Below are 23,197 nucleotides of genomic sequence, written 5' to 3'. Positions count from 1 at the left end.
TTACACGACCAGTAATAATGACGGAAGACAGGAAGACCCAGAGCATCTTCAATTGTGGCTTTCTGCAGATACACCTTAGAAATATGAGGGGGTTTATCAGTCCACATTAAAGTAAATTAAATTATCACAACCTATTAAAGAGAGAGGGAGATGTTTCCATTTATCCGTCATAGCTTTGAGCTTATCAATCATATACGGGTAATTAAGCTTAAACAGAAGCTTTGGGTTTTTGGTAATGTTGACTTCCAAATACAGCTGTTGTCATACATCTTCTGATGCAAAGCTAGGGCACATAATCAGTGATGTTACGCGAGGTCATTGGGTGTTTCGGGTCTTTCGAACATCAGACATTCTCACTCAGGTGACCCAGCTGAGGTCGATCAGACCTAAAGGCTTTCTCTGCCACCTCTGTACTGTTATAAATGGCCCTCCTCCTCCTCTCCCCTGTGATGCCGAGTGCAGAGTAAGTTTTGCAGAAAGACTATCCTGCAAAGCCTCTGCATCCGACCTCCACTGGCAAGCACCTCGCCTTCCAGCCTTTCCTATGGCAGTCGCTGACAAGGCTGTCATACTTCCCCCTCTTCTGCTCATGGCCCTCCTCCATGTGCTCTTCCCATGGCACTGTGAGCTCCAGCATGACGATGGTCTTCGTTATCTCTGACACCAGGACAATGTCAGGTCTGAGAGTGGTCTCAGCGAAATGCTGTGGGAACTTGAGTTGGCTGCCCAAATCCACTGACAGCTGCCAGTCCTATGCAGTGTGAAGAAGCCCTGATGTTGCTCTAGGTGTTGTTCTTGGCTTCTCCCCAGCTCTGATGAAGTAGGTGGCTTTCTTCATGGATTTGGACCTGCGGCAGCCGGTGATTGAACTACAGATGCTCTCTGCGATGGTCTTGAGCACCTGATCATGTCGCCATCGGTACCGGCCTTCCCCCAGAGCTTTTGGGCAGCAACTCAAGATATGCCCAAGTGTCCCCTTCTTTTGGCAGAGAGGGCACAATGGTGTATCGGCCAAGCCCCAGCAGTGCAGGATGGATGGACTAGGAACGACATCATAGACAGCTTGAACTAGGAATTTCATGCGGTGTGACTCTGATTGCCATAGGTCACCCCACGTGATCTTTCTTTCCACAACTTGTTTGCATCTTGTCCAGAGATAGTAAACCCTGGATAGTTGTCCAAAATAGTCTATTAGATTGAGGAGGGGATTTAGGGATTTCTTCTGCCAGGGTCAGGATCACATTATCTGCATACAAACCAATGGTGCATTTGGAAGAGCCACATTCTATTCTGACAACTTGAGGGTTAGTTCAAATAGCAATGTCCAGAGGCTCGAGGGCCAAGACAAAGAGCATTGGAGAGAGACAGCAACCCTGTCTAGTTCCACGGTGCAGTAAAAGCAGAAGATCTGTCATAACTGGTCAAAATGTAGGATTTGGGACAGGTGTAGAGCATTATCAAGTACGCCAAATTCTGCAAGTGCCGCAAACATAAATTTCCACTCAGTTTGGTCAAAGGTCTGCTGTGCATCCAGACAGATAACAACAGAGTGGGGGAGACTGGTATTGTATTCACCAAACATCAGGTATTGGAAAAGGAAATTCTGTCAGGAATGACGCCTGTTTGATCAGAATGATTTAATGTTCCAGTGTATTTATTTAATCTGTTTGTCAGAGCTTTTGCAATCAGTTTTTGTTCACTATTTAATAAACTTAATGGCCAATATGATGCAACATCTTTTTTCAAGAGAAGTCAGACATTGGCCTCATATAACGAGTCAGGAAAAATACTGTCCTTCACAGAGCTATTTACCATACGGAGTAAGAGGGGAGTAACTATGTCTACATGGACTTTATAAAATTCTATTCTGAACCCATCAGGGCCGCATGCCTTACCTTTAGAAAAAGAACATATGGCGTTTTTTATTTCTTCTAAGAAATCGAAATCCAAGTCAAGCCTTGCAGCTTCATTAAGACTTATATCCAAAAAATCAAGAAAGTCAGGTATCTCGGCATCAGTGGCTTTGGACTTCGAAGCAAATAGCTGACTGTAATAGTTGAAGAATCTTTCATTGATCATCTTAGGGTCAGTTAGAAACTAACCAGATGGAGAGGAAATCTTATGAATTGCTCTATCAGCTTGAACACCCTTCAGCTGCCTTGAAAGCAATATATCGTCTTTTTTGCCTAGCTCAAAATGCATTGGTCTGAGCTTACGAATGTAGTTCCCCACCTGTTCACCAAGGATGTGGTTATATTCATACTTTACTTTCAAAACAGCATTGAGCGCATCTGGACTTTTTGAGATATAAGTGTTTTCTAACATAGCTCATTCTCAATATCAGATAAACGTCTTAACCTGACTAAATGTCTTACGAGATGATTGGTATGAGATGGCATGACCCCTAAGACTCCCATAGAGTTGCGTCAGAAACCTCCTTATTATCAGTAAAAAGTCAGAAATCTTTGAGGATATAAATTCACAAAAACAGTCTGAGAGCAGAGAAGGATTGGATTTCCAATTGTACTGAGGTCATTTAAGATTGAAATTAATTTTCATCAAAGAAACTGTGATCAGAGACCACTATACTATGGCATATTGTGTCAGTTACATTCGATATTAACCTGGAGCCCACCAGAAAATAGTCTAGTCTAGAGAAACTGCCATGTACAGGAGAAAAAAAAAGAGTACTGTCTCTCTGAGTGGTGCTGGAGTCTCCATATAGCCATCAAATCTAAAGAACTAACGAGATTGTTGAGGACTGAAACAGACTTTAATGATGGAGGTGGTTTGGTGACAGTCTGCCCAAACTAGGGTCAAAGAACAATTGAAAACCCCACCAATAATTATCTTTCAATTGCTATATTCAGCGACAAGATTAAAGATTTTACAAAAAAAAGAAAAAAAAAATCTGGGCTGTCAAAGTTAGGACCACATATATTTAAAAGAGCTAAGGGGACAGAATTAATCAAGCCAGTTACAAGAACATATCTCCCACCTCGATCAGTAATCATGTATTTGAAAATAAATGGACCAGTCTTGTGGATAAGAACGGCAAAACCTCTCATCTTAGATGAGAAGGTAGATTGGTACACTTGGGAAACCCACAACAATCTCAGGGCGTATTCACACCAGGAAGGTCCGTTAGTTCACTTGCTTTGGTCCGGACCAATTTTTTTTTTCTTTTTTTTTTTTTAGTGCGGTTCGCTTTCACACTGTGATTAATTGCAACCGGACCAGAATTTATAAACAAAAACACATGTGCTAAGGTCGTTCAGCCATTGGCTGGTAAACGTATAGGCGGGGTAAAGAAGGAAGCCAAATGTCCCACGTAAATAGGCTACAATGGAGACTTTGCGTACTGTAGGTCTACTTGTTATTATGCTAGCAATATGGTTTATAAACTGAGCGCTGGAATCCCCTCTCTCTCATTTGTTTACTAAAAATCTTATATACTTCTGCATTTTTATGTGTTTTCTCCAGCATTTGAGATATCTGGACATCTGCCCAGATATCTAGGAGGCAGCGTGTCTCCTCAGAGCTCGGTTAAGCCACGGCTCATCTCTACCTAACCTACCTGCGTTTGTTTGCTTCACGTGTCTCTCTCTGTTGTGTGTGTCACTGGGCTATCCTACATTTCCCATAACTAGTGCAGTGCCCGTCAGAAGTATGTATTCCTATAGTGGGAGCTGAAGAAGATTTTTCAGTTGTGACCATTGTCGTGACCCATGTCTCCTCCCCACAAAGACACCTGCCCAGTTTCAAATCAGCGTGCCACAGACAGACAGACAGACAGACAGACACAAACTCACCAAATAAGTTAAAAGAAATTCTTGATTTATAGATAGATGATCAAATCACTCATGTTTTGTCTGTAAACTGTAAAATAACGTTGAGTCTCCGTTGCCATGGTTACCATCTAGCGTTTGAGCCAGCGCAATAATTTAGAACTGTCATCAGGCAACTGGAAATATTAGAGCGGAGAAAATCTATTTTACCGATATATTTTACATTTCTTATCCAAACAACGTCAAACTTAGCAGTGCACATCTTCGTGCCCGTAGCGAGACACCTGCCCAGTTTCAAATCAATCGGGCCAACGGTTCGCGACATATGCGTGCCACAGACAGACAGACACACAGACGCTTCTTGATAGATGCGCGAAAACTACGGGAGCTCGTCAAATCCAAAAAGGTAGATTTTTGCAACTTGGGTCGGATCGAGGTCGGGCTGCTTTCACACCATAAAGGAACCGCACCAGGGTTCGGTAGGAACCGCTCCGAGACCACCTCCTCAGCTGGGTCTCGGTCCGCTTGTTTGGTCCGCACCAGAGTTCGAGTGATTGTATTCACACCAGTCAAAAAGGTCCGAACCAAGCAAGGAAACGAACTTGAGTTCGTTTTAATCGAACTAAACAAGGCAGGTGTGAATACACCCTCAATTGCCTCTGTTCTGCTGGCTGAATGTGGGTCTCCTGCAAGAAAATAATTTCGAATGACAAAGACTTTAAGTGTGCAAACACTTTACCTGTCTTTTAAGACCTCTACAATTCTAGAACGTAAAAGTAACAGGACTAGTTCCTAACACTGACGGCTGATAGTCCTGCATTTAAAACAAAAGTAGTGAAAAATAAAGTCTGGCGTATGTCAAACAGCAGAATATGCAGTATTGTAAACAAAGACAAAAACAGAAACCGCAACAAAGAACAGGGTGGAAAAACCCACATGCTACTATGGAGGCTGCTGGGCAACAGGGCCACCTGAGCTATTAACTGTACCAATGGCACCGTGTGTGCCTCCAACAGAAATGGTAGCAAACAGTTATTAACTACACCTAAATACTACTACAGACAAGCTAACAGATTTAGCTTAAGTAAGGACCCATAGCAACTCATCTTAGAATCCTACAGCAGAATGGTGTCAAAGGACACTTTAAATTCACAAATTAGGATTTGTCTACTAAGGAGTTGGCAAACCGTTCAGCGTCAGCTGCTGTCTCAAAGATGGTGACTTTATTGTTGAACTCCACGTGAAGCTTGGCTGGAAAACGCAGGGAGCACTTGGCTCCAGCAACCAAAAGTCTCTTCCTCACACTGCTGTATGGATATTCGTGGATTATACAACAGAAGTATCGATCCAGCGGCAGTCTTTCAGTGGCCGTGACGGCCGTTGTGAACCATGGCAATGTTGGCAACGTTTGCAAGTGGTTTGGGTCTCAGATCAGGTGCTCTATCAATTTTAGAATGGTTCTTGAAGCTATCTTTGCCACGTATCACCGGAATTAACTGAGAAACAAATTCAGTCTGCCGACAATATTCTTGTCCCTCTTTAATCCCCACAATTCTAATGTTGAGCCTCCGGGAGCAACCCTCTGGCAGTGACCCTCCGGGAGCAACCCTCCAAGTCCTTGACTTTAGCTTTGATGAGACCGTTAGCCACCTGTAGCTCTTTGCAAATAAACTCCAAGGTGGTGATGCAGTGGTCGGCTGATGAGAAAGCCTCGTGCATGTGTCGAAGTGTCCCTCCAATGACTTCAACTGGTCCATGAGTTTATGTGACAAAATGTCAGGGTGTAGTAATTAAATAAACTCCATTTATCATCATGAAAAAATGATATATATATTTTTTCTATAAACTCACCTGAACGCATTTTGTAGTGAGTGTTGTGAGTCTAATCAGACATACCCCAGTCCAATCAGACTCACAACACTGGGCTGTGAAGTGGTTTTTGCAAAGTAGCCCTAATATGTATTGCTTAAGGATGTTACTGAAGGGATCCTACTGAAATATTAAGCATTTTTCTTTGCAGGGGAGGATCTCATCTGTAGCTTTTTTGACAGGCAACTTGCGATAGCAGTACAGTTACAGATAACAGTATGGATGTCATCTTCAACAGTCAGAAACTATAAGCTGCTGAGAGGGAAAAAACATGGATGTATGCTGGTCCTAAAAAGAACCCAAGTCTATTTTCTTCCCTTCAATTATCTTCAAAGAAATATTAAGATTGTACTTCAGGCTTTTTTTGTCCCTCGCCAAAAAGTTATAGGAGCAGCAGATTAAAGGAAAGGTGACAAAACTCAACAAAAGATAGTGACTAAGAATAATTGATCCAGCTGGGTAAAAGTTAAAGCTTAGATGCAATGAGTTCTTTCAGCTGGTCAGCCTTAAGAGCTCACCTTGATGCATTGTCAGCCGCTGGGCACATATCCTCATTCCAATTTGTTTCACTATTATTTTATAGAATTATTTTCATGTTTCTTTGAAAAGAACCTACCAATGATCCATTCTTCACCCTGAAGCATGTAACCCTGTTTATAGCTTATTTGGCTGTCACAATAAGTTAAAATGAGTTGCTCAAAGCCAGTCAAAAAATGGTAACTCCAAGCAGGTATCAAAGGCAGTACACGACACATTTAACAAGATACACAAAAGATAATGCTGCGAAACATTCTAAAGTGAAGCATTAACCAAAAACCCTTCACATGACATTTGAAAAAACTTCCACCTACATGCCACATAAGAAATTACACAGCATTTTTATTGAAGTTGGTCTTGAACAAGAATCTGTAAACTTTATTGCATATTTGTTTGGAGGCTTTTTAGAAACTAAAAAGTAATTAGACCTCAACCCATCGGACAGAACACTATTGTATTTAATAAATAAAATACATTAATCATTTTGATTGATTGGTTTTGTGCTGCACATTTCACTGCAAACAGTAGGGGACACTGAAAGTTGAGTTCCTTGCTGAGAAGATGTGTGCAGCATTCAGCTCTTCATTTAACAGCTCACTGTGTCTGCTTCCTCTTGTTCCATTACGTCCTGCAGTATTTTAAAGTGATCTGCTGTCGAAGAGTTACAAGAATGACTGTTGTCTTGTTCTGTAGACCCATTTTAAATGAACAGTAGCATTAAGTGCAAAGCTTTCTGCCAAACATGTTGCATTTGCTGTGACTACTTCCTAATAACAGATAGATAGATAGATAGATAGATAGATAGATAGATAGATAGATAGATAGATAGATAGATAGATAGATCATGCATGCTTTTCTAATTTCTATTTCAGTGTTTCCAGTTACATGCTTTGAAGCTGTGGGAAATGTTTAGTTTACATATAGCACTCTGTAAATCTGTCTGATCACATCTGATTACAATTTAGCATGGTACATATATATCCAGATTTGCATTCATAGAGATCATTTTAGCTGTAATGTAAAACAACATTTTTGTTTTTTTGTTATAATGCAACAGCTCAGTAACCGTGACGAATATTGCTTAACAGACATTCCTTTAAAGGAAAATGTACTTTTATATTTCCTCCTGAAAAACATCATCAGTCAGTAGCAACTCCACTGCAAAACCCAAAATTAACATTCATATGTCTGTAAATAAGATACACTTAAGAGAAAATGCAGAACAGTAACTTTTACTTTCTAAATAACAGACTTATAACAATGTGTCAGTGACACTGATGTTATTAGGATAAGAACTGAGCACAATGCAGACACAAAACAGGTGTGTAGGGGTGTGTAGTTGACATCAAAATGCAGTTAGCAGTATGTCTGAGAACACATAGGCTCTCATGATCTCATTTCAAGATGGTCTCTAGTTAAAGTGGTTTAGTTTGTCAGGGGCTCATGAATGAGTGTCCTTCATGAAATCAAGTGTAACATTGTTTTATTTATTTATTTATTTTTTTAAAGATCTAAGCTAACAAATGCAACAGCACTTTCCACTCACACTGTTTTCTCCCTGACAGGAGGTGGAAAGTGAGGAAGAACTGACACAGACAGAGGAGGAGGAGGGTGATGAAGGCGACCAATTTGATGTCATCCAGCTATACTCAGAGAGGGCCACTGTTTCCAACCTGGGCTCTTCTGGCAGTGGGGGGGCTGCATATCTCACCACAGGCCCTGCTAAACCCATACTACTGCTCCTTCTGCTCCTATCTGCCTCCCTCAGCTGGGGGTAGAACAGAGAATTGGGATTACACACACACATGCACACACTCACATACAATGGAACTGCCAACAATCCTGGACTGATTGCTGTACAATTATAAGAAATATAGTGAAGAAATGGACTTCACATTTTGTCAGTAGCATCCCCTTCAATTCCAGTCTTCTGTACTTGCTTCCCTCCTTATTTGAAAATGGCTCTCTGTTCAGTAAGGTCTGATTGGAGCTACACTGGGGTGTTGCAGTCCTGGGAGTACAGGAGACCCAATTGTGGTATTTTCACATGCAGCCGTTTGCCAGTAAGCATAGTGTAGCTGTTTCTTTCATCAGTCTAGAAAAAAACAAAACAAACATGTTAGCTTAAGTGGCTTTTTTCATTGTTAGCAAATAAATATTTGCAGTGAGTGTAGCTATAATTATCAGTTGGAGATTACAATTTTGGACTGCTACAATATCTCCTAGTAGGCAAAAAGAAGTCCACCACCTATATGCTTCTACTGATCAACACAATTATAACACATTAAGATTAAAACTAGATGAAATTAAATATAAAGGTACAGTTTACAAAGTGGTAAAGCAAAATACATTTGCATCACAATAAAAATAGCTAACATTTCCCAGAGCTGCAAACTTTCACATATCAACCTTGAGGCTGGCACAGTTGACACTTTTCACACACGTTCACCTCACATGTCAATTTTCAACCCATAATGTCACACTATTAAAAAAGAACACTGACAATGCTCAGACAGAGCTGGCAATGCAGTACAGCAGCAGTACAGAATTATCAAGGGGCGAAAGTGAGAAATATACAAAAATCTATTATACTGTAATTTGTTCTTTTCCATGCTGCCCAGAGTAATCTCGGTCAGCAGCTCTTTTGCAACAGCACAGCGCCTCTCCTCCCGTGCTGTCCACATGCATGCAGGATTAAGAGTGAGTTTGAGGACATTCTACATCTGTTACTCTGAAACTTTCTGTGATTAGCCTGCAATCAGAAAATACATAGCATTTTTTTCTAATTATTATTTCCTGTTATGATCCTCTCAATTATTTACTGTTTTTGTGACAAGCTGCGTGGCTGTTTCCTGACTTAATCTATGGTGAAGTATTGTAAAAACGAAGGGAATTTGTTTGTGTCAAATTTGCTCCCAAACTTTAAAACATAACAGGTAATGGTGGCCTACCCTCCAGATTCTCCTGTGTTCCATTTTTCAATAAATGGATACAAATCATCCTAATCCACATTTTGGCTACAAAATTACACCATGGATTTACTGCAATGCAGGAAAATGGTCTCACAATCTAGCCTGTAACGTCTAGAAGTAGGCTGCTCAACCATACCCTATTTATTCGTCACTGAATATAATTATTGACCTGTCTCTAAGCTCTTGACAAATACCAAATATTCACTCTCAACTACATTTAAAGATTTGCCCTGCATTTCTATTTATCTGGTGCTTAAAAGACTAAACATAGTTTGAATAATCTCACTGCTCCTAATTTATAGCAACACATATTGAATTCACTTAATAAGTATACCTTTAGCATACCATGCTTTGTTCTGCTAACTTATTAGCATAGTGTGTTGGGATTCATTTTAGGACAGAAATGTTTTACTGATAGCAACAGACCAACACATCTACCATGGTGGAGCTGAATTATATGTCATTTTAAACATTGTTTTGATTTATTTATCAATAAAACAATAGCTTCAAGCATTCTCCAAAGTTCTTAATTTGTCCTACAAAATGAAAACGAAAAAACAAAGGGAATGTAAAATGTGAGGCAATAAGGACATTACAGACAAAAGCTACTTTTATAAAGCAGATTGTTATTTATGACTTATCTGAAATGAATGCTGAAATGAAAAACAAACAAAACAGCAGCATCCAAACATACTCTGCTACTACTGTATCTCCTGGTAGCAGCCACACTGTATTCACTTCCACACACATCCTCTTCTTTTTGTCAGCGTTAATCAAATATATTCATTCGTTCATTCATCTTCTGTAACCGCTTATTCCTGTTAAGGGTCGCGGGGTCTGCTGAGCCTATCCCAGCTGTCATCGGGCGAGAGGTGGGGTACACTCTGGACAGGTCGCCAGTGTATCGCAGGGCTAATCAAATATACATATATATGAATTGATGCACATATAATTCAGAAATGCCTGCAGTCGTTTAATGGATGGTGATTTGTACCACTGGTTGTAACTTACCTGTATATGGGTTATTCAAACATTGAATGAAGGGGAAAGGGGCGTTGATATATGACATGAGTCAAACTTTATCACAATGATGTATGGTGCGATACCTGTCTCCCTGCTGCTGCAGACATGTTGAATAACAAATTGCACAATTTTCACTTATTGTTTGATGAACACCAAGTGTGTCTTGTGTGCACACTTACATGAATAGGGCAGACAGATTGCAAAGAAAACTGGGCAAAGCTTTTTGTTATAATTTGAGTCTTGTGCTTCCTTGTTCCCACCCACATCAGCACTGCCTCACAAGCTGCGCAGAAGTCCATGCACAAACATTTGCACACAAACTGCCTGTCACGTATTGAGCCGATGCAGCTGTTTCTTGCTTTATTGCTCTATCCTTGTCCCTATCTACCTCCCCGGTGACTCAGGACCAGGACCCAAGCTGCCACAGGCACCGATATGAATAAAGCCGTCATAATAAAAACAACACACCAGAAACAATATGAGCTCTAAAACGGCAGAACAAATCAAATAGCTCCCCAGCAGTTGACCAAACACAATACTTCTAACACAAACAAAATGAAGAATGTGAAAAAGATAGAGATTTATGGAGGAAAATTTAAAAGAAAAAGTCCCTGTGTGGTCTTTGTGTGTTTGATGTTTTACGTGTGGGGGGGTATATGTGTGTTGGGAGTGGGGAGTGTGGTAGGGTATCAGGCAGTGATAGAAATAGTGTGCTGTACCGAGAGCAGAGAGGACCCTGGAGCACAAACATAGCAGAGACAATCGCCGGCTCTTGATTTTCTATGTCTTATAAATCTTTTGCTGACATTAATTTTTTCCTATTTCTGGGGATTGTGTAAAATTAACTTGCATCTGCAGGGGCGCCAGTGATGGTAGAGGGCAAGGGAGGGATGTAGCCAGGGAATGAGAGAAAGGGAAAGAATAAAGGAAAAGGGGGAAGGCAAGAATTAAAAACAGAAAAGAGGTGGAAAAAATGTTATAGCAAGATAAATAGAGAAGAGAGTGGAATACAAGACGAAATTAGGAAAGAGAAGAAAAACAGAGAACAATGACACCGTAATAAAAAAAACAATGCCAGAAATGAATATGGGAAGAGAAAAGAAAGATAATGAAGGAAACAGATGAGGACAGTCATAAATAATGATGAATAAGAGAGTGAAGAAAAGAAAGAAGATTACACAGCTCGAAAGAAAAAGCTACAAGAAGAAAGAAAGAAAGAAAGAAGAAGAATGAAAAAAATAGGCGAGGGAAGAGAGGAGAAGAAGAATAGTAGGAGGAAAATGGTAGAGGCAAAAAGGGAGAGGAAGGGTAAAAAGAAAAAGCTACAAGGAGGAAGAGGACGTTTGCTTTGTGAGGCTACGGGAAAACAAACTACAAAAGGAATGAGAGGATGAGGGCAGACATAGTGAAAAAGGTGACAGGTATGCAACGTACTTTAACCTTTTTTTCTTTTCTCAGGCACAGCAGTTAGGTACAACAAACACACATGCACAGTCTCAAAAGCCTTTCGATCTGAACACACCCCTCAGACAAAGCGCATGTCAATCACTGAAACCGTGCTAAGACACAGAGTGAAGCTCTGTTGGCTTACCTGATCTTTAAACACTGAGAGGGCTGCACAGTAAATACCTATGTTATTTGACGAGGAGTTTATGCAAGTATTAACTGGGAGTCATAAACATCAACTAGTAATCCACTGAAGGATTCTGATTAAAATGAAAAAAAAACATCCATTGTAGTGACAGCAAATGTCTCCATGAGGTATTTCATTAAACTTTACAGGGAATCATTCCAGAGGTGCATTTCATGGTAGCTTTAAAGAGACTCATGTCACTGAAATGTGCCGTACACAAGAAGAAACCATCCATGCATGTTTTTATTAGGTGGAAGTGATCGCACTCTAAGATCTCACAGCCCAGTGATAGGAAAGCCTAGACTTCCACGTCTAACTTCATACTTAAATCCTCCCAAATGTCTCAGAGCACCTCCCAAATGTCTCACACACTGTTCAAATAACAAAGCAATTAAGTAAATATACAGTTAACAATAATATATTAACACTAAGAAATGATGATATAAAAAAGACAAAAAAATGGTCGTATAGATATACATGAAGAGATTTGTTGTTTTGGTGGTCAAACTCCTTCTGAAGTGAGTGATGACCTGTACATTTCCATTGGTGACATGTGTCACCCACCAATCCCTGCTGAACTGAGCTTGATGTTTCACTGTTGGGAGTGATGGACTCAGAGCCTATACACCAAATCCCTTCATAGCGCATATCATGAATTATCACTTTTTTCATTTCCTTGTGGTTTAGGTTCCTGGCTAACGTTAGAGGTGGATCAAACAGTCTTAGAATACCCTGGCTGTAGCTTTCTTTGGAAATTGACAAAAGTGAGCATATGGTGTAAATTAGCTCAAAAGACAATGAACAGAGTCTCCCTCCTCCTCTGTATTAGATTAAATAGCCAGGTCACTCCCCAACACCAACACCTCCTACCACCCAATCGTGGGGGTTAATTGAGATCAGCAGGGGAGGGCAGGCGTCTGATTGACGTGGCCGGTGGGGGCCAGAGCGACGGCCTTTTACCAGGCTCCTTGTTCATTTTAATTGCTGTCTTGGCTGTTTGTCATGAGAGCCGACACCCAGTGGCAGGACGACAAGAGGGATGGACAGAAGGAGAAAGAGAGACAGTGGAGGGAGTGGACACCGGTGATTTACATTAATATGTACCGAAATAAACAAGCAGAGAAGCCATGCATTAAATCAACTCACAGAGAGAGAGAGAGAGAGAGAGAGAGAGGGATACGGAAAAAGCCTCCAGGGTGAGAGGAATAGAGATGTGCCTGTGTGTGCTTGGAAAGAAGAACTCTTTTTATTGTTCTAATACAGAGCAGTAGATTTACATGCATAGAAGTGCACGCACATACACACACCATGTCAGATTTGAGCATCTAGTGTGTCTGCTTTCTCTCTCCAGTATTTTAGTATTCTAATCCATCATTGGTCTGACACGAGGATGCTGTCTCTCTCCTGTCTCTCTATTCGTGCTACTGCACATACACAGCATTCAAACGGAAGATAAAGGCAAAGCGGGGAGAAAAACAAACTCCACAGCAGGGAGAGCTTTATCCAGAGAGATAAAGCAGTGGAATAAAGCAGTGACAGAGAGATACAGAAGAAGTGGAAGACATGCAAAGAGGAAGGAGAAAAGAAGGAGAAGGGGGTCAAAATGGAAGTGGGAAAACAGGATAGGAGAGGAAAATGAAAGCAGAGAGAGTGGTGTGGTGGTTAGAAAGAGCAAGGGAAAGAGAAAGAGATGTGCGTGTCGCAGTGTGTTGCGGCTGAAGCCTGAACCTCCCTGCTCCATTTCACACTCTGTAGGTCCTCACGCATCGGCGCTCAAAGACACACACACATTGTCACGCACATAGACATACACAAGCTCTGTCCTTCTGTTTTGGCTCCCAATTCACACACACATCTGCAACCATTTGTCAGTCATGCACACAGATAAACAAAGATGTACAAACACACAGCCACATTTGCTAAACTGAAATTCCTGCAGCTTTTGCCTTTGAGTCTCATTGCTTTCAATCAATAGTATTACACTCAGTTCAAGAGGAAGGGAACCCCTTTAAAACGTGTACAATTTTTTAGAGTAAGGTCATGCGGTGATTGTTTCTGCTACAGTGTATCAGTGACTAACCATCATTAATCTGGTAGAAAAGTGTAGATGCAAGTGGGGTTGAATCAAAAAGCTATTAACAAGATATTTTATATATTACAGTAGAAAATGCTGAACTGATGCCACACAAAAAGTAAGGGAAAATCAAGGTGGCTTTGGTTTTATTTGTCCAAGTTTCAGATATTTGTCTAACTCTGAGTACAAACCCTGTAATGTTTGGTAAACTGAAGAGAATCTAGTTTTCTGTTTTATAGATATCCAGTCCTTAACACATAAGCTGTAGCTATCTGGGGATACACTGGTCTGTTTAATAAGTGAGTTACATGAACGCCTTGTTTTTAGTCAAACTGTGATTTTTGCGCACTTGATTACAGTTAATTCTTTCGCCCTGCTTTTACTCTTTATGCCAAGCTTGGCTAAACACTTCTGGATCGACTCACTGGGACACTTAAACACATGAAAGAAATGCAAGTCGACATCCTTGCAGAAAGACCACGTAAACTTTTTCTTTTCTTGAGGAGTGACCGTTTCAGAATAAAGTAACATTTATGGGAAAATGTCAAATTCTAATACATCCAAATAGTAATTATGAGTCGTATAAACTAACTCTAAAATGTACTTATATTATTCTTATATTAGATCTTGAGTGTGTTTTATTTCTTCACTTTCCTTTTGTACTTTGGTGTTCACTTTGAACCAACAATACCTATGACCCAAATGTACACTTTTATCTGTTAAATGTCAATGACTTATTGTTTAAGAGTTCATTAGCATTATTCATTTGTCTTTACTGTATATGTTTTATTTCGTATAATTCCCACACCCATATGAGAATGTTTATGTTGCTGAATGAGTATTCAGTTGTATTACTGGAAAATGTAATGGGACCTCATAGCCCTTTCTCAGTGGACTCTTTGATAACTGTTACCCTGCCTCACAATTGAATTGATGTTTCATTTGTTTCTGCAAAATGTTTTTGTCTTTTTAGCTGAATGCTTGCTTTTTTTCAGTTGACACGGATGCACAAACTCATCACTATCTTCAATGCGTTGCCATGGTTATCCTGGTCTTACCTAGGTTGCTGCACCCTGGGTGATCCCAAAAGTTAAATGGAGCTGAATGATCTTCAGAAGTCTAATTCTTTTCAGTACACCAACACCTGGTGAGGGCTAGGCAGCCATTTTGATGCTTTTTTCCCTGCTTGACTGACTGACTGAGCCCCTCGTTCCTCCTCCTTCCTCCTCCCCCACCTCTTATCCCGGCAGGTGCCTGGCTGAATGGTACATCATCGCCATGGAGATTGAGGCGATGACACTCATGCACACACAAACACAGACACAGAAATGAGCGAGCAGCTGCGCAGTCTGACTCAATAAAAAGTTGCCCCTTCAAAGGGAAGATAGCTACACAGATTGAGCTATCACTCGAAGGGAACTATGTGTGAAAATGAGCGGACCTTTCTTTCACTTTCACTCTGTCAGCTTTAAACCTTTCCTTTGGGTAATTCCGAACTAAAGCCTGGATTCCAGAGATGTGCAGGTAGAGATAAATGTACTCCATTTGCGGAACACTGACCAAGGCTGAAAACACCTCTGTCCAACCTCCACCCAAACCTTACTTCCTGTCTAAAGCATGTCAGTGTACCTTGCCAAAGTGAGGGATGCACATCGTCACAGGGCTTTCCCCACTGTCTGCCATTGTAGTGTGTCATCCAGCCTTATGCTCTTTGGGTCCTGTGCTTTCTGCCTGTTTGGACTGTTGGCAACTGTTTCATACATGACCTCCAAGAGGGCTCTCCTGTGGACAAATAAGAAAAGAGTAAGTAAGTAGAAGTAAACAGTGGCTCCAGTCAATATAGATCAGTGATTGATTGGTTTAAACTGTGTTGGTGAAATATTGTGTATCTCCAGGGGGCATATATGTGGCCCTGCATAAAATATTTATATTTCTGACCATTGGTGACATTTTACCGTGCTGAATGTGCCCCCGAGGGGATATAAAATGTTCCATGCCTCCCTGTGTTCACCTGTGAATAATAAAATAAATGTAAAAACTGACATTTCGGTTTGACTTGTACTGTGTCTGTTCTTCTCTAATGAATTATTATATATTTTGCAAATCTACAGTACAAACAATATTGTTTGTATTTAGGCTCCTGAGACACAGGATCCGATTGCAGTACAACACCTTTGGGATGAGGAGAAGAGATTAACTACATGAAAGCGCAGCTGATAATGTGATACAACCATGTCGACCTGGAGCACAATCTCAAAGGAAAAAGAATTCTTACAGAGTTGTGTAGACTTTGCAGTTTGTGGATTTGCAGACCTTTTACATGCCTCCCAAAAAGAACGAGATAACCCAAAAAAGCATTTATTTGTAAGTCACCTGAAATATGGGCATCATATTGAAGACCAGAATAAAGACAAAAAAAAAAAAAAAAACCTAAGAGACATATTACGAAAATAACATTCTCGATCCCGTTTTCGTTTTGAGTCACTCAACTTGTCTATTTTAGTTCAGCGTCAGCATTGTTCATATCGGCGCCAATCTCATTTCCAGCACCAGCAGGCAGCTGTTTCAAAGAAAAGCTTTAACAAGACACTGTACACTACCTGCTCAGCACCAAACAGCAGACAGACACAGTTAGAGATAAGTTGGCGGTCATAATTGAGCATATAGCAGCTAAAGAGGCAGATAAACACCAAACATTTATTCTGTAAATAATGTGAAGAAACTATTTGAAACAACTTAATTTTATGATTTATCAAGCTAAAAAATCATTGTTTCTATTATCAAATATTAGGCAAGTCGTAATCTTGATGATTGTAGAAGAAGAGATAACATAATTTCATCAGAAGTTGTTGGAACTCAAACAGACTAATGGAAACTGTTTTGCTGATTTTCTTCGTTGAGCAAAAACATTTCTTTTTAGAGTGTGTAACCCACAGGAAAATTAGTTTGACAGCTACAGGAACTGTTGCTTTCAACATGTGAAGCAACACAGTGCATACAGATTACGGTGACCGATGAGGAGAAAACATTTCTATGCATTTGTGAAATTCTGCATTGATCAAGTCTCTGAACAACAGTGATATTCACACTTACTGCTGAGGGCGTTTTCTCTAACATATGGCCACAATAATAAGCATGCACATACATAATGATGCACTACATGCAGGGATTGCTGTAATTTGAATCAGCTTTACAGGCAGATTGATTTTCCTTCAGGCAGTAGTTTTAAGTACAGGACAGATTGCAGCTCACACAAATGGCCTGATACAGCAACATCCAACCTCAGTGACAATACCTTCATTTCTACATTCAGCTCACTAAAAAGCCTGCATCTGAGAAAGTATGACTGCTGAGATCATTTCAAAGCTGTGAACTATTTGTCTTGTGACTTCTCAATACCAGCTAAGAATTTGCATGTTAATATTGGCCGGATATAGTAAATAAATCAAGTTTTTAGAAAATGTAAAATTGGATATGTGTTAACTCCTGTCTCCTCTCCATCTCGTCATCTTGCTTGCCATGGGAATTACTCCTGTCAAACTGTGATGAGAATGAGTCCAAGGGTGTTTTTAATAGAGCCTGTCAGTGTGGGACTGATGAAAACACACTGATATCTAAAAACTCATTTGATGTTGGCACAGAGAAAAACAAGCAAACACATACACATGCAAATGCTAGCAGAAATTAGGTAGTATTGCTATACTTGCAAGGATCTTTCTCTGGCAACATTCACTTGCTAAATCCTAAACTTCCATCAGTTTAAAAGGGAAAGTGTGTCACTTCTGAAAGAAGAAGTAAAACAATTGTTTGATTTCAAAAGTTGAACTCACAGGCAATTGAATGCAACCTTGTTCAATATAGTATACCTTAGTTGGTCACAGAAGACCTCTCTCTACTATTATCCACTAATTGTCACTTTAGTAAGTGGAAAATGTAAATGTATTGTGCAGCATTGAAAACTTCCCTTCAAGGTAGACGCGAAACAAAGAGCCCACAGATGCAGGAAATGCAGGAAATGCAACACAATTCAATGGGTTTGTGTCTATTTGACCGATAGAAGCCAGGATGCGTCTGTGTTTGAATGACAGAGGCAACCATTTGGTTGGTAGGAACTGTAGACCTGTCTGTGTTTGATTGATAGAAGCTGGGGGCGTGTCTATGTTTGAATGGCAGAAGCCAAGGTGTGTCAAACACAGACACACCTTGGCTTCTGCCTAGGTGTGTCTGTGTTTGACTGACGGAAGCTGGGGACATTGTCTGTGTTTGATTGATAGAAGCTGGGGGCGTGTCTGTGGTTGATTGATAGAAGCTGGGGGCGTGTCTATGTTTGAATGGCAGAAGCCAAGGTGTGTCAAACACAGACACACCTTTGCTTCCGCCTAGGTGTGTCTGTGTCTGTGTCTGTGTCTGTGTTTGACTGACAGAAGCTGGGGACATTGTCTGTGTTTGATTGATATAAGCTGGGGGCGTGTCTGTGTTTGATTGATAGAAGCTGGGGGCGTGTCTGTATTTGATTGATAGGAGCTGGGGGCCTGTCTGTGGTTGATTGATAGAAGCTGGGGGCGTGTCTATGTTTGAATGGCAGAAGCCAAGGTGTGTCAAACACAGACACACCTTGGCTTCTACCTAGGTGTGTCTGTGTCTGTGTCTGTGTTTGACTGACAGAAGCTGGGGACGTTGTCTGTGTTTGGTTGATTGGAGCCTGGCGTGTGTCTCTATTTGATTGATAGCAGCTGGGGGTGTCTCCAAATTTGAAAGAAAGAAACAGTAGGTCTGTCCTTGTTTTATTAATATAAGGTGTGGGCATGTCTGTGTTTGATCAATAGAAGCTGGCAGCATACCTGTGTTTAATTGAAGGAATCTATGGCTTGTCTGTGTTTGACTTATAGAATCCAGGGTTCATCTGTGTTTGACTGATAGAAGTTCTGCCCATGTCTGTGTTTGATTGATTGTTACCAGGTTGTGTCTGAGTTAGATGGATAGAAGCTGGGGGCGTGTCTGTGTTTGAATGATAGGAAAAAAAGGTGTGTCTGTGTTGAATTAATAAATGCTGTGGGCATGTCTGTGTTTGATTAATAGAAGCTGGAAACTTGTCTGTGTTTGATTGCTAGAAATTCTAGGCCTGTCCGTATTTGATTGACATAACCTGCTGGCTTGTCTGTGTTTGATTAATAAACGGTGGGGGCATGTCCAAATTTGATTGATAGACACTCACAGCTTATCATCAAATAAAGACATGCCTACAGTTTCTATGTGTTTGACTGATAGAAGCCAGGTGGTGTCTGTGTTTGACTGATAGATACTGAGGGCATGTCCAAATTTGATTTATAGAAGCTGGGGGCATGTTTGTATTTGACTTGTTAAAATATGGGGGCTTGTCTGTGTTGATTGATAAAAGCTGGGGGCGTGTCTGTGTTGATTGATAAAAGCTGGGGGCGTGTCTGTGTTGATTGATAGAAGCTGGGGGCGTGTTTCTTTTTGATTCATAGAACCCAATATGTGTCTGTGTTTGACTGATAGCAGCTGAAGGGGTGTGTCAGTATCTGCATTTGACTGACAGCATCTGGCAGACAGCCATTATGCACTGTATGGCACAAAACACAGCTGCATTCACATATGCAGTGCTTAGTGGGCTAGCTTCACCCTGTCATTGAATCTCAACTCTCGCTGGAGGGTGGTTTTTGCACCACTCATGCTGTGCTAGCGCTGACCCCATAGGCCATCTGCTAGTTCTGTGTACTGAGGGAGTCTAGTGATGAGCGGAAGTCTTCATGGTGCCCTTTGTCACAATTGAGGGAACTGGAGCAAGATGGCTCCGATGCCACAAGTTCTTTTTTGTCCCCTTACGCAGCTATCTGATAGCCATATGCCCACCAAGACACTAACACATTTTTTCAGGACTTGCCAGGCATAATCATAAAGGCAGAATATCTTAAAGGCACTACTATGTCAGCAAAACAGTCTGCACCTTAAGATGGGATGTCTACAACCAAAAGCCTCCTACTAGATTATTTATCTGGGTGTGCACCTGGAGACCAGCACTAAAATATCTAAGCACAGTTAAGTGACAGCATTTTCTCTGATGCGGTTACTGTCTCTGTGGTTTGAGGTTGATTGCCTGCACCTTAATGCTGTACAACAGTTAAAATACAATCTGACTGTCCCTGCATTGTAAAAACAATTTTATACTAGATGATCGCAAGCAATCATTAAGGGGTTCATGCCATGGCAAAGTCATCCCTGAGCAGGACGCAGAGGCATAAGTCACCAGTAGCGCCCCCTATAGACCGTATTGCACAAAACTTTGTGGGCTTGTAAGGAGTCATCCACAGATTATTGCATAAGTCACCAGTAGTGATCCTGCAACTCGTTGCATGGGCCCCTAATAAATTAATATGGAATTGAAATGAGTTGAACTGGTAGAGGATTCCAGGTTTTCCTCGAAGAAAAACACAGGACTTGTAAAGCAAAATATATGCTATAGGCAAAATAAAAATAACATTAAGGGGAGTGTAAATAAGAAATTATACTGTAAACATCTCTTTATCCCCAGAATGCCACTTATATGTATATGGTGCAAATTATGCTCATCCTCAAAAGAGTACAGTTTGTACTTTCCGGATGAAGAGAAGTCATCCGCCTTTATTTTCCATTTTCTCTGTTTAGCAGCGATCCTCTTACAACTACAGCACCAAAGTAACTACATGATCTCACCAAAAGATATATTTTTCTTAAAGTGCCATTGCAAATCTGCACATCTTTCTGCACTAGGAGACTGGATCCCAACTTTGGCTGATAGGGTTTTGTTTGTACAGGCAAGGAAAAGAGACGATAGGATTGGTCATTGCCACACCAGCTATTAATGTATTCCGACTAATCCCATGCTGTTTGCAACTCTGCTGCAGTTACGCTATGCACCTCGGGCCTCAATAATTACCACAAATCATTCGCCACACCCTGTGCTCTTGTGCTGTGAGCCATTGATTCACAACGATAGAGCCCCAGGTGTTTTGAAGAGAAAATATAAAAGCTTTAATAAAGTGGGTTTTGGTTGAATCGCTTTTGTGTAGCAATTTGTGATGAAAAGTAAAAAAGTGAGCGTTTATCTGTCAGGGGTTATTAACTCAACTTTCAGCCCTAAACGGCGAACAAGCTTCTGAACTTCAAGCTGATAATTTGTCATTCTAAAACATGGGCAGTCCTCACATGGATAGAAGTATCTCAACAAACACACGCACACACACACAGACAAATAACTTCCTATGAGGTCCATTCTGACGCCCATTAAATAATCAGGCGGGTTTCTTCCCTACTGGCAAAAATCAGAACCAATTGGCTGCTCCTCAGTAAACTGCTGTGTGTGTACGTGTGTGTGTGTGTTTATGAACACAGGCAAGAGTCTTTATGCTGTATGAAAATGTGTAGGTGTGCTCTCACAAATCCAGATGTCTAATGTTGTTTGTGTGTCTGTGTGCTGCATCTCCTCCAGCGCTGCCATTCATTCTCTGAGGAGCAGCTCCAGAATTAGCGCTAAGTATTTTCAGCCTCCATGGCTCATCTCTCACCAATGACCCTGTTTGAATTCAGGCCTCGGCTCCTCTTTACCGCCAAATCCACCTCCATCCCTTTGATCTCATACCCCCCACAACACACACACACGTAACACACATAGGCAGAATAGGCTGCTGGAAATGGAACTCTGGCCAAGTGGAAAACCAGAAAGAACAGTGTGGATATGTAGATGTGGATATGTCTTGGGAATAAGCTCAACACATAACAATATGGTATAGCCTTATTACTTACTGTCTCTCAGTGTTGATTGTGGACACTGAAGGAATATGACACTCTTTGAGTCATTAAGGTTTTGCTCATAGTAATCATTTTTTTCTTATGGCAGATAAACTATAGTTAAATTATAAATAGTCACTATAACGCTTTGCTAGTTCATAAAAGGGCTCATTTTTATTGCAGGATTATAACAATTTTTCATCTCCTCTATGAAGCTGATGCTCAACAATAATGGGGTGTGTTTGATTCAAAATGCCACAGCAAGAGCATTGACAGGAATTAGCAAGAGAGATCATATTACTCCAGTTTTGGCTCCCTTTGAAAAATGGAGCTAGGCCTTTAAAGGACTTTTATGGGGTATTCTAGATTTTAAAGACCTCATTGTACCATATCATTCCAACACATCACTTTGATTTCAAAGTGCAGGCCTACTTGTGGTTCCTAGAATTTCAAAAAGTAGAATGGGAGGTAGAGCCTTCAGCTCTCAGGCTCCTCTCCTGTGGAACCAGCTCCCACTTTGGGTTCAGGAGGAAGACACCCTCTCTACTTTTAAGGTTCGGCTTAAGATTTTCCTTTTTGATGAAGCTTATAGTTAGGGCTGGACTGAACCATCCTTTGATTATGCTGCAATAGGCCTAGGCCGCTGGGGGGCGGTGCACTAAGCACACATCCTATACTCTCTTCTCTCTCGCACTGAGCTCCTATGCTGTCATTTCTTTTCTCTAGTGCCAAACATACAGTTCTGTGCTACTACTGTATAGCATGTTAACTGCTCTCTGTTTATGACCTGTGGAGCTCCATACTACATCTGTTGTTGTAGTTTCATCAACCTGTCCAGTCTTCAAGGCCTACTCCCAGTCTTCGGTTTCTACTCCTACCTGAATGAACAATTCTCCAACCTGCCTATGATACCTCTTATATTCTCAAACTGTCATGTAACATCATCAGCTATATCTTGTATTTATATCTTCATCAGATTCTACATGTAAGCTTTAGTCAGATGTGTGTATCTCTTTCTTTTTCTGTCTCTACGTGGCCAGCCTTAGGCAAATGAGTTTCTTCATATGAGCTGGGTTCTGTTAAAAGGGAGTTTAAAGGGAGTTTTTCTTTGCCACCGTCATGCTTGCGGGGTATTCAGACTGGAGTTTGTAAAGTGTCTTGAGAAAATATGTATTGTTATTGACGCTATATAAATAAAATTGAATTGAATTCTATTAATGGGCACACTGCAATAGAGCTAGATGTTGTTAATGTTTGTAAATCAGGATGAGTGGAATCATCCAGTATATACACTGCCTGGCCAAAAAAAAAGTCGCCACCTGGATTTAACTAAGCAAATAGATACAAGCCTCCTATTGGATAATTACTGCATGGGTGATTATCTTTCAGCTGGCAACAAGTTATTTAACCACAACTAATGGAACAAAAACCTGACTGATTGTGATCGGCGATCACTTAAACATTTGGTGAAATCAAATCGAAGAAAAACAACAGTAGGGCTATGTTTAAAAGT

The 23,197-nt window shown here is 40.8% G+C and overlaps 1 protein-coding gene across 1 annotated transcript in view; it reads left to right on the top strand.

Annotated features, from left to right (window-relative positions):
• Window positions 1-8,036, top strand: part of gfra3 (GDNF family receptor alpha 3) — a gene marked incomplete at its 5' end in the record, with an annotated part of 57,354 nt that extends 49,318 nt beyond the window's left edge. The window contains one exon of the mRNA XM_084549896.1: window positions 7,760-8,036. Within this exon, the coding sequence (XP_084406022.1) occupies window positions 7,760-7,972 (213 nt within the window). The 3' untranslated portion in view covers window positions 7,973-8,036. The remainder of the gene's footprint in view (window positions 1-7,759) is intronic.
• Between the last annotated feature and the right edge of the window lie 15,161 nt (window positions 8,037-23,197).

This window comes from Chelon labrosus (assembly GCF_963514085.1).
Source record: "Chelon labrosus genome assembly, chromosome: 8".
Classification (NCBI taxonomy): Eukaryota; Metazoa; Chordata; class Actinopteri; order Mugiliformes; family Mugilidae; genus Chelon; species Chelon labrosus.
The sequence above is the reverse complement of the archived record's forward strand: the minus strand, read 5'-3'. Positions and strand labels throughout refer to the sequence as shown.